Below are 13,011 nucleotides of genomic sequence, written 5' to 3' on the forward strand. Positions count from 1 at the left end.
ACTGACCAATCAAATTCATGTCACTATGCTTATAGCCACGCCCAAACAAGTGCAGCAACAGTTTGACACTGGAGCGCTGTCCACGGTTTTTTTTTAACGCACGAAATGCACGGGATTTGAGAGGAGTTTTGCGCTTGGCATTTTCCAAATAAGGATATCCTACTATGAGTACTACGCTGGATTACTACAATGGATTTTCAAACGGCTACACAGGCTTCGTCTTTCCTGATCAAAAGGGGGTGTATTGTTGATAATTGTAGACAATAGACTCTGCATTTTAATGGTTAAATGGCGATTTCGGTATAAAAATGTAGACAAGGACCTTTAAAGCGGAATACCCACGCGGACTTATGGGGTCAGGGAAGATAACCAGCGTTGTTAGATTGTTGTGTGACATACTACCTGTGTCCCTGCTGTCCTGTTGTTGTTGTAGCGGTTGTCGTTCTTGTGGGAAATGCGTCAGAATGAACAAAGAAGAAAGAATCAAGATTACCGTGGCAAGAAAATGTGCTTTTGTACAATTTCCTGAACCATGCGGTTAAATAGGCAGAACATCTTTGTGTGACATAAGGTTACATTAAGTTAATCAGGGAGAGTACGACGACGACAAGAACACTTTTGTTGGACAATCCGTTGTTTTTACATGAAGGCATCCAACCGGAATCCGCACTGGCGGCCATTTTCCATTCCACGCTAAAGTGAGCTGTGACTCGCTATGTGTGCATGTACTGTGGAATCCCTTTTTATGACTCCACCATTTTAAGACCTTTTTCCTATTTTCTGTATAAACCTCCCTAAATTTACCTCCATTTTAATTGTCTCTTTTTTCTAAGACCCGATTTTTTCAGATTTGTCACGGTCTTACATGGGAGGGGTCGGAGGATGGTGTCCACTTTATCATATACGCGAAAACAACAGATTAATTGTAGCCACATTACCATCCCGGTGAATGCATAATGAATGCTACATGTCCACGAGGATGACATACAACAGATTGTATCCACATGTCCTTCCCTGTGAGTGTACGATAAATGCCACATGTCCAAGAGGAAGAAACACAACAGATTGTATCCACATGTCCTTCCCTGTGAGTGTACGATGAATGCTACATGTCCAAGTGGCTGAAATACAACAGATTGTATCCACATGTCCTTCCCTGTGAGTGTACGATGAATGCTACATGTCCAAGTGGCTGAAATACAACAGTTTGTATCCACATGTACTTCTCTGTGAGTGTACGATAAAGGCTACATGTCCAAGTGGCTGAAATACAACAGATTGTATCCACATGTCCTTCTCTGTGAGTGTACGATAAATGCTACATGTCCAAGTGGCTGAAATACAACAGATTGTATCCACATGTCCTTCCCTGTGAGTGTACGATAAATGCTACATGTCCAAGTGGCTGCAATACAACAGATTGTATCCACATGTCCTTCCCTGTGAGTGTACGATAAATGCTACATGTCCAAGGGGCTGAAATACAACAGATTGTATCCACATGTCCTTCCCTGTGAGTGTACGATAAATGCTGCATGTCCAAGAGGAAGAAACACAACAGATTGTATCCACATGTCCTTCCCTGTGAGTGTACGATAAATGCTACATGTCCATGGGGATGAAATACAACAGATTGTATCCACATGTCCTTCCCTGTGAGTGTACGATAAATGCTACATGTCCAAGAGGAAGAAATACAACAGATTGTATCCACATGTCCTTCCCTGTGAGTGTACGATAAATGCTACATGTCCAAGAGGAAGAAACACAACAGATTGTATCCACATGTCCTTCCCTGTGAGTGTACGATGAATGCTACATGTCCAAGTGGCTGAAATACAACAGATTGTATCCACATGTCCTTCCCTGTGAGTGTACGATAAATGCTACATGTCCATGGGGATGAAATACAACTGGTTGTATCCACATGTCCTTCCCTGTGAGTGTACGATAAATGCTACATGTCCAAGAGGAAGAAATACAACAGATTGTATCCACATGTCCTTCCCTGTGAGTGTACGATAAATGCTACATGTCCAAGAGGAAGAAATACAACAGATTGTATCCACATGTCCTTCCCTGTGAGTGTACGATAAATGCTACATGTCCAAGTGACTGAAATACAACAGATTGTATCCACATGACCTTCCCTGTGAGTGTACGATAAATGCTACATGTCCATGGGGATGAAATACAACAGTTTGTATCCACATGTCCTTCCCTGTGAGTGTACGATAAATCCTACATGTCCATGGGGATGAAATACAACAGTTTGTATCCACATGTCCTTCCCTGTGAGTGTACGATAAATGCTACATGTCCAAGTGGCTGAAATACAACAGATTGTATCCACATGTCCTTCCCTGTGAGTGTACGATAAATGCTACATGTCCAAGTGGCTGAAATACAACAGATTGTATCCACATGTCCTTCCCTGTGAGTGTACGATAAATGCTACATGTCCAAGTGGCTGAAATACAACAGATTGTATCCACATGTCCTTCCCTGTGAGTGTACGATAAATGCTACATGTCCAAGTGGCTGAAATACAACAGATTGTATCCACATGTCCTTCCCTGTGAGTGTACGATAAATCCTACATGTCCATGGGGATGAAATGTAACAGTTTGTAGCCACATTACCATCCCTGTGAATGCCAGAAACAACACATTGTGTCCACATGTCCACCACTGCGAGTGCATGATAAATGCTACATGTCCATGTGGCTGAAATTCAACAGATTGCAGCCACAGTTCCATCACTGTGAATGCACGATGAATTATGTATGTCACTGTGGCTGACACAACGCGTTGTAGCAACATTTTCTTCCTTGTTAACGCACGGAGAATTGCGACTAGTCAATGTAGCTAAAACAAAACATTGTAGCCACATTTGCCTCCTGGTAAGTGCATGATAAATGCTTCCTGTCCCTGAGGCTGTGTTACAGATAATGCTTCATGTCCCTGTGGCTGTGTTACAGATAATGCTTCATGTCCCTGTGGCTGTGTTACAGATAATGCTTCATGTCCCTGTGGCTGTGTTACAGATAATGCTACATGTCCCTGTGGCTGTGTTACAGATAATGCTTCATGTCCCTGTGGCTGTGTTACAGATAGTGCTTCATGTCCCTGTGGCTGTGTTACAGATAATGCTTCATGTCCCTGTGGCTGTGTTACAGATAATGCTTCATGTCCCTGTGGCTGTGTTACAGATAATGCTTCATGTCCCTGTGGCGGTGTTACAGATAATGCTTCATGTCCCTGTGGCTGTGTTACAGATAATGCTTCATATCCCTGTGGCTGTGTTACAGATAATGCTTCATGTCCCTGTGGCTGTGTTACAGACAATGCTTCATATCCCTGTGGCTGTGTTACAGATAATGCTTCATGTCCCTGTGGCTGTGTTACAGATAATGCTACATGTCCCTATGGCTGTGTTACAGATAATGCTTCATGTCCCTGTGGCTGTGTTACAGATAATGCTTCATGTCCCTGTGGCTGTGTTACAGATAATGCTTCATATCCCTGTGGCTGTGTTACAGATAATGCTTCATGTCCCTGTGGCTGTGTTACAGATAATGCTACATGTCCCTATGGCTGTGTTACAGATAATGCTTCATGTCCCTGTGGCGGTGTTACAGATAATGCTTCATGTCCCTGTGGCTGTGTTACAGATAATGCTTCATGTCCCTGTGGCTGTGTTACAGATAATGCTTCATGTCCCTGTGGCTGTGTTACAGATAATGCTTCATGTCCCTGTGGCTGTGTTACAGATAATGCTTCATGTCCCTGTGGCGGTGTTACAGATAATGCTTCATGTCCCTGTGGCTGTGTTACAGATAATGCTTCATGTCCCTGTGGCGGTGTTACAGATAATGCTTCATGTCCCTGTGGCTGTGTTACAGATAATGCTTCATGTCCCTGAGGCTGTGTTACAGATAATGCTTCATGTCCCTGTGGCTGTGTTACAGATAATGCTTCATGTCCCTGAGGCTGTGTTACAGATAATGCTTCATGTCCCTGTGGCTGTGTTACAGATAATGCTTCATGTCCCTGTGGCGGTGTTACAGATAATGCTTCATGTCCCTGTGGCGGTGTTACAGATAATGCTTCATGTCCCTGTGGCTGTGTTACAGATAATGCTTCATGTCCCTGTGGCTGTGTTACAGATAATGCTTCATATCCCTGTGGCTGTGTTACAGATAATGCTTCATGTCCCTGTGGCGGTGTTACAGATAATGCTTCATGTCCCTGTGGCGGTGTTACAGATAATGCTTCATGTCCCTGTGGCGGTGTTACAGATAGTGCTTCATGTCCCTGTGGCGGTGTTACAGATAGTGCTTCATGTCCCTGTGGCTGTGTTACAGATAATGCTTCATGTCCCTGTGGCGGTGTTACAGATAATGCTTCATGTCCCTATGGCTGTGTTACAGATAATGCTTCATGTCCCTGTGGCTGTGTTACAGACAATGCTTCATATCCCTGTGGCTGTGTTACAGATAATGCTTCATGTCCCTGTGGCTGTGTTACAGATAATGCTACATGTCCCTATGGCTGTGTTACAGATAATGCTTCATGTCCCTGTGGCGGTGTTACAGATAATGCTTCATGTCCCTGTGGCTGTGTTACAGATAATGCTTCATGTCCCTGTGGCTGTGTTACAGATAATGCTTCATGTCCCTGTGGCTGTGTTACAGATAATGCTTCATGTCCCTGTGGCTGTGTTACAGATAATGCTACATGTCCCTATGGCTGTGTTACAGACAATGCTTCATATCCCTGTGGCTGTGTTACAGATAATGCTACATGTCCCTGTGGCTGTGTTACAGATAATGCTTCATGTCCCTGTGGCTGTGTTACAGATAATGCTACATGTCCCTGTGGCTGTGTTACAGATAATGCTACATGTCCCTGTGGCTGTGTTACAGATAATGCTTCATGTCCCTATGGCTGTGTTACAGATAATGCTTCATGTCCCTGTGGCTGTGTTACAGATAATGCTTCATGTCCCTGTGGCTGTGTTACAGATAATGCTACATGTCCCTATGGCTGTGTTACAGATAATGCTTCATGTCCCTGTGGCGGTATTACAGATAATGCTTCATGTCCCTGTGGCTGTGTTACAGATAATGCTTCATGTCTCTGTGGCTGTGTTACAGATAATGCTTCATGTCCCTGTGGCTGTGTTACAGATAATGCTACATGTCCCTATGGCTGTGTTACAGATAATGCTTCATGTCCCTGTGACTGTGTTACAGATAATGCTACATGTCCCTATGGCTGTGTTACAGATAATGCTACATGTGCCTGTGGCTGTGTTACAGATAATGCTACATGTGCCTGTGGCTGTGTTACAGATAATGCTTCATGTGCCTGTGGCTGTGTTACAGATAATGCTACATGTCCCTATGGCTGTGTTACAGATAATGCTTCATGTCCCTGTGACTGTGTTACAGATAATGCTACATGTCCCTGTGGCTGTGTTACAGATAATGCTTCCTGTCCCTGTGGCTGTGTTACAGATAATGCTTCATGTCCCTATGGCTGTGTTACAGATAATGCTACATGTCCCTGTGGCTGTGTTACAGATAATGCTTCATGTCCCTGTGGCTGTGTTACAGATAATGCTTCATGTCCCTATGGCTGTGTTACAGATAATGCTTCATGTGCGTGTGGCTGTGTTACAGATAATGCTTCATGTGCCTGTGGCTGTGTTACAGATAATGCTTCATGTCCCTGTGGCTGTGTTACAGATAATGCTACATGTCCCTGTGGCTGTGTTACAGATCACGTGTACCGTTCCAGCATCCGACAGGAGGACTCCATGACAGACGTGGAGGTGCTGGATACCTGCTCCAAGGTAACGTTAACACTGTCTTATTTGGCTGTAGTAATCTTAAAGCTTGACCGTGACCTTGTTCTACTAAAAGAGCGATTACCCACCAACCTCTATTTTTGGCTTTAAAAATACCAAGGTTCTAGGTTCTAAGTTCTAGGTTTAATTCGGCTTTTGGCCCATAGGACTTTTAAGCAGACACAATACACAACTAAATAACATACATTAAGTGAGAATACACGAAGGCACTCACAAACAGTGATCTAAATTTGGCCTTAATTGTCATACTAAAAAAAAAAGTGGTTATCTTACACTTGAGCAGCTTTGTACAGGCCACATAATACAGAGCATATTAAAACCCAATGTTCTCCAGGAATTTGTTTTAAAGTGTAGATTTAAACAGGCGTAGCACTCATGCGCACTGAGACATACACACGATTGAGCAAACGTTAATAAACATTAATTCAAATAAAAATCAACACACTATGTTTTTTTCTGACTTCCAGTGCGTATAGGACACAGGAACGCACAGTTAGGGGGGGGGGGGGGGGGCGGCACTGATGTAAAAACAGAAATCATTTCCGACGTTTGTCATTTTTCCAGACGAGTCCCGGCAAGGTAGAGGAAAACCGAGTCACGTGGGCAGATGCCTTCGTCATCATCTACAGCATCTGCAGCAGGTCGTCCTTCTCTATCGCAAGGGAGCTAATCCTGGCGCTCAGCAAGGCGCGCACTTCCACTTACCTCCCCGTCCTGTTGCTTGGTAACATGCGTGACCTTGAGCACCGGCGGGAGGTCGGTGTCGAGGAAGGTCACGAGCTCGCACTGGAGCATGGGTGTCAGTACTACGAGGTCTGTTTTTAATTGTTTGGTTCTTTTATTTTTGTTCGTTTGTTGTTGTTGTTGTTGTTGTTGTTGTTGTTGTTGTTGTTGTTGTTGTTGTTGTTGTTGTTGTTGTTGTTGTTGTTGTTGTTGTTGTTGTTGTTGTTGTTGTTTGTTTGTTTGTTTGTTTTCATAGTTTAGTTTCAAGTGACCGGCACGGTTGGCCTAGTGGTAAGGCGTCCGCCCCGTGATCGGGAGGTCGTGGGTTCGAACCCCGGCCGGGTCATACCCAAGACTTTAAAATTGGCAATCTAGTGGCTGCTCCGCCTGGCGTCTGGCATTATGGGGTTAGTGCTAGGACTGGTTGGTCCGGTGTCAGAATAATGTGACTGGGTGAGACATGAAGCCTGTGCTGCGACTTCTGTCTTGTGTGTGGCGCACGTTATATGTCAAAGCAGCACCGCCCTGATATGGCCCTTCGTGGTCGGCTGGGCGTTAAGCAAACAAACAAACAAAAAAAGTTTCAAGTGTTTAGTTGAACCACTGACACTTTATTGTCATATGTTTATATTATATATATGTAACTGTCATATGAGGCAGTTATAATTACAGTTTGTGTGTGTGTATGTGTGTGTGTGTGTGTGTGTGTGTGTGTGTGTGTGTGTGTGTGTGTGTATGTGTGTGTGCGCGCGGTGAGGGGGGTGTTTTAGTGAAACTGTGTGTTTGTTTTTGTCTTGTCTCTGTTTGTCTGTGTCTGTCTTGTACTGAGTGGCTGATGGGTTGTGAGAATATTGACTATTGTAATGCTTTTTCCCCAAATTCCTATTCACGCACTTATTTTAATTTAAGAGCACACAAACAATTATTGTTTTATTCCCTATTTGGACAATGACGACTTTTATATCTCTTCTCTCAGGTGTCAGCAGCAGACAGTGCTCTCAGCGTCAGCGTGGCCTTCCAGGCCTTTCTCCGCGAGGCTCGCATCGTGCAGCAGCAGAGGGCTGCCCTGAAGCGTCGCAGGAGCTCCCTGGGCTCCGTCAGCAAGAAGCTCGGCGCCATGTTTGGCAAGAACTCTTCCAGCAACAAGGATCCTGGGCTGGACGCCGAGAGACGGCGACTGTCCTTCACCAACGCCAACAAGGACTTGAGCGCTGATGCGGAACGGCGGAGGCTTTCCTTTGCCAACAGTATCAAAGAGTCTACCTCGGACTCTGACAGGCGAAAGTCGTCTTCCAGCAGCGGGGATTCGGACAAGCGTAAGGCACCATCGGCCAACGGGGACTCGGACAAACGTAGAACGCCCCTGGCCAGCCCTAGTAAGGATCCCCCAGCATGGGACGCTGAAAGACGAAGATCGTCTTTTGCCACTTCCAAGGACGGCAGCGGTGACTCGACAGACAAGCGTAAGAGCAAAGACTCCCATGTTGACTCCACGGACAAACGGAAGTCTAACGGAAGCAAGGACTCTAACGGTGATTTGGACAGACGGAGACCATCCTTGGACACTGTGGATAAGAAATCGTAGCAGCTAGGGGCCATCTTGAATTATGTTGATGCGGAAACAGCTGTGCCCAACTTTGACTCAAGCATGTCTTGAAAGCGAAAGCCATAATCATCCTTGCACTAACATAATGCTCTTAGAGTTGGAACAGGACGTGTATACCGCTGAAGTGACAGTCGCGGTGTTGTAGTTTGCGATGTGTACCTGGCTGTGACTATGTTTATATGATGTGTGAAGTTTCTGTGGAGGCCATACTATGATTATTATATGAAGAAAATGGTCCTGTTGGACACAAACTGACAGAGACTTTGGAATGGTGGTTGACTTGTCCCTGTAGCACGTGGTCATGAAACATGGGGTTGTGGTTTGCACGTTAGTGCAGTGTACATGCACGATGTTTGATTGTCTGCGATTAACTGGCGGCGTAAGGGGCTCCGCTCACATATGTAACTTGAGCAGGACCGAGGACGCACTGCAGCTTATCCCAGCCCGCTACACGTTGCATGAAAGGAAAACAGGCCAAGTACTCGTCATAACCCCTATCGCGGCATAAATAATAGACCGTGCGTCGTCTGTGCCGCTGAAACTGCGCAGGTGTATTCTGCCCATAAGCATCCAAGATGCACCGTTCATCAGTTGAAAATGTCTGCTTCAATCGTCTGATGATGGTTCCTGTCCCGCAGTACGATGCCTATTAGGGACTTGTCGTTAATGTTTCGCTATCGTCTGCTTCAATGTGCGCCTGCCTCGCTTTTATACAGAGTGAAACATTCCTTTGGCGTTGCCATTTGTCAAGTTCGGGTTCAGGCTTTCTTGAGAGAGAAAGCAAGCGTACTTGAGAACAAGTGTACTTTTAAATTTTTAAATTTTTTTTTACATTTCGAAGAGCTTTTAAGTTATATAGTTGTGTGACTTTATGGCAAGCAGAAGAATGTGGACAACAATGTCATAGATGTTAAGGGGAATCCACTCTGCATCGAACCGGCGAACTCCAGAAAGCAAAGTTTATGAGATATAGATAACATACGGAACAGAGACGATAATATTTGTAACGAACGCACCGTAAATATGATATCCAGGACAGACTGTAAAACCGGCACGGTTGGCCTAGTGGTAAGGCGTCCGCCCCGTGATCAGGAGGTCGTGGGTTCGAACCCCGGCTGGGTCATACCTAAGACTTTAAAATTGGCAATCTAGTGGCTGCTCCGCCTGGCGTCTGGCATTATGGGGTTAGTGCTAGGACTGGTTGGTCCGGTGTCAGAATAATGTGACTGGGTGAGACATGAAGCCTGTGCTGCGACTTCTGTCTTGTGTGTGTGATAGGGTGGAGTGGAAGGGGGGGAATAGGCCAGGAAGCATAAATGAGACGCCAAGACAGAGGTTGCGATAACGTGACTTTTACTTAACGTACACCAGAAGCAAACACCAGAAAGTTAACACCAGAAAGTTAACACCAGAAAGTTATCACCAGAAAGTTAACACCAGAAAGTTAACACCAGAAAGTTAACACCAGAAAGTTAACACCAGAAAGTTAACACCAGAAAGTTAACACCAGAAAGTTAACACCAGAAAGCAGTGTAGATTCTCCCCAGTGAGCACACTCAGTGAAACGTAAACACAAGAGCACAGGTATCGGAATCTAACACCACAAGTCGACTGATTACAACTTCGCGACAAATTTGGTCAGCACTTCGACCGTTCACGTCAACCGACACAATCGAGCAGCACACAGCTCAGTATATCACAAATCGCGTTCTCTCCTCTAGCCTAAATACTCAGTCTTTTAAAGGCTGGTCACTTCTGATAGCCAATAGGAAGAATACCTAGGTGTCAGGCAACGGGGGGTGTCGTCTTAAAATTGCCTGCCCAATGAAAAGGATCGTTACCAAGGCATGAAGCCGGGTCGGTGTCAAGCACAGGAAATATTACGCACACCGGATAAGGCTCATTATATTACAACCAGTTACAAAGAAGGGGGAGAGGGGTAAGAGACTAAAACCTCCAAGCCATGACCTGGCATCTTCTATAATGTACCCTGTCAAAAGAAATGACACCCACTTGACAAAACGCCGTCCAACGATACCCAGACAGTCCGGCGGCACATTACATAACGACCACCTAAATCTGGGATAAGAGGTTAGAAATGGATCCGGTCAAGAGTCTACCCTACGATAGTAAACACACAATCATCCTAGCGGGAGACACAACTTGGGTCAGGGGAAGATAATAGACAGGGGAGGCAACTGAGTCGGGCAGGAGATAATTACACAAAAAGACTGGATACGCCACTTGACTACATCCCCCCCAGCTCTATACCAACTGCGTCCTCGCAGGTACAGCGCCTCGGGAATAGCTGAAAATGACATCTATAAATCAAACACAAGTTCACCCAAGTGAAACAACAAATAAAATCAGAAACGGTACCGGATGACACTCACAGTCACCCAACCCATTCATACAAGACACAATACAACAGGCAATCAATACTCATAGTGTACACACAGTCTCTTAGCAGAACACGAACAGTCTCACAAATGACACATTGCCCACATGACAGCAGCACATTGTTTTCCTGACTGTTCACGAGGGGGTGGTTTAGCTGGGACTTGGAGTAAAGGGGCAGGACAAATTGAGCACAGAATCCCACAATGTTATCGGGTCAGCGTCGTGAAGCTCTACGGGGACTGGGGCTGTCGCAAGCCGATGCTCTTTCTCTGTGAGCTGCTGTTGCAACAACACTTCCAGGTCTTTGCGAATGTGTCCTGCTGCTTTCCGCTCAATTGACACCTCTTCACACTTGAAGACTAACCGCTCTCTAAGTTGGCGTATTTCTAAATCCTTCTGGAAGCGTTCATCCTGTAACTGTTGCTTGGCCTCCAGTTCCTTCTTCAGTCGGGTCTCTAATCTGTCAATGGAGGCCTCGTGCTTCGACGTCAGCTGTTCCTGAGCAGTCACAACCTCCTCTGTCTGACTGCTCTGCTCGCGGGGCGGTTGCTTGATGGATGTTGACTGCTGGTCCACACGTAGCTCACTGGGCTGTCTCCATGACAGCGGTTGTTGACTCCCATGACGCTTGGTAGGGCACCTGCTCTGTAGATGCCCGTGGCGGTTGCAAAGCCAACAACGTGGCTTCGCGGACGGTTGCTGTTGACGAGGGGCAGCCGGCGGGCGTTGGTGCAAGGCAGCTCGAAGCTCTGCTGAGCTGACGGTGAGTTCGTTGACTGGGACCTGCAGCCTGCTTAACCCGGCACTCCTCTCTTTGGAAACAGGAGTTGCTTGGTCAGCCACTACATCGACATCTTCCCTCATCCACCTGAGAGCTTCGGCACGGACTGCCGCAAAAGTGACAGCCTCACGCCCTCTCACAAAGCGCAGCAGATCTCGTCGTAGAGGATGCAAAAACAGTCCATCGATGAAATGATCCCGGAGAGCATCATCTGTTAATGTATCAGGAACAACAGAATTAATCTTGACATGCAGAGACTGCAAACTGTGGGCGTATGAAAGAAGGCCCTCCTCTTGTCCCTGGTAGCGCGTGAAGAATGATGAAAGCAACGAAGAACTGCTGGCGTGGTCACCAAACGTGTCCTGCAGAATGGTCAGGACTAGGTCAGCCGTAGCGGTCGCCTGAGGGGGGTGCAGGTTGATCTCCTTCTTGGCAGGCCCAGCAAGTGACTGGATCAGCCATTCAGCAGCCTCGCCGCCCAGCGCCTCCAGGTTGAAGTGGGCAATGATGCGACGAGCCTCTGTGACGTAGTCGTCTAGCAGACAGCCATCTTTGCTGCTAGTGAAGAGGGGGAGCCTGGGAGGGGAGAACATCTGCCACTGGGGTCTAGGAACCCCGTCGACCGCCATCTCGGATACGCCGAGTACCTCCTACACTGCTACCCCTGCTTTCTGGTGTTAAACTACGGCGTCTCTACTTCCTGAATCCTGCTCGCAGCGCCAGATGTGATAGGGTGGAGTGGAAGGGGGGGGGAATAGGCCAGGAAGCATAAATGAGACGCCAAGACAGAGGTTGCGATAACGTGACTTTTACTTAACGTACACCAGAAGCAAACAGAAAGTTAACACCAGAAAGTTAACACCAGAAAGTTATCACCAGAAAGTTAACACCAGAAAGTTAACACCAGAAAGTTAACACCAGAAAGTTAACACCAGAAAGTTAACACCAGAAAGTTAACACCAGAAAGTTAACACCAGAAAGTTAACACCAGAAAGTTAACACCAGAAAGTTAACACCAGAAAGTTAACACCAGAAAGTTAACACCAGAAAGTTAACACCAGAAAGCAGTGTAGATTCTCCTCAGTGAGCACACGTAAAAGGAACAGTAAACACAAGAGCACAGGTATCGGAATCTAACACCACAAGTCGACTGATTACAACTTCGCGACAAATTTGGTCAGCACTTCGACCGTTCACGTCAACCGACACAATCGAGCAGCACACAGCTCAGTATATCACAAATCGCGTTCTCTGCTCTAGCCTAAATGCTCAGTCTTTTAAAGGCTGATCACTTCCGATACCCTGTGGCGATAAGCCAATAGGAATCGCTACCCGGTGTCAGACAACGGGGGGTGTCGTCTTAAAATTGCCTGCCAATGAAAGGGATCGTTAAAGAGGCAGAAATCGTTACAGAGGTGTCACGCACCGGAAATATTACGCACACCGGATAAGGCTCATTATATTACAACCAGTTACAAAGAAGGGGGAGAGGGGTAAGAGACTAAAACCTCTTCTATGATATACCCTGTCAAAAGAAATGACACCCACTTGACAAAACGCCGTCCAACGATACCCAGACAGTCTGGCGGCACATTACATAACGACCACCTAAATCTGGGATAAGAGG

At 46.2% G+C, this 13,011-nt stretch overlaps 1 protein-coding gene across 1 annotated transcript in view; it reads left to right on the forward strand.

Annotated features, from left to right (window-relative positions):
* Window positions 1-9,016, forward strand: part of LOC138963149 (ras-related and estrogen-regulated growth inhibitor-like protein) — a 47,189-nt gene extending 38,173 nt beyond the window's left edge. The window contains exons 3-5 of the mRNA XM_070335183.1: window positions 5,786-5,859; window positions 6,439-6,687; window positions 7,574-9,016. Coding sequence (XP_070191284.1) covers window positions 5,786-5,859; window positions 6,439-6,687; window positions 7,574-8,182 — 932 coding nt within the window. The 3' untranslated portion in view covers window positions 8,183-9,016. The remainder of the gene's footprint in view (window positions 1-5,785; window positions 5,860-6,438; window positions 6,688-7,573) is intronic.
* The last annotated feature ends 3,995 nt before the right edge of the window (window positions 9,017-13,011 follow it).

The sequence above is a fragment of the Littorina saxatilis genome, linkage group LG3, assembly GCF_037325665.1.
Source record: "Littorina saxatilis isolate snail1 linkage group LG3, US_GU_Lsax_2.0, whole genome shotgun sequence".
Taxonomy (NCBI): domain Eukaryota; kingdom Metazoa; phylum Mollusca; class Gastropoda; order Littorinimorpha; family Littorinidae; genus Littorina; species Littorina saxatilis.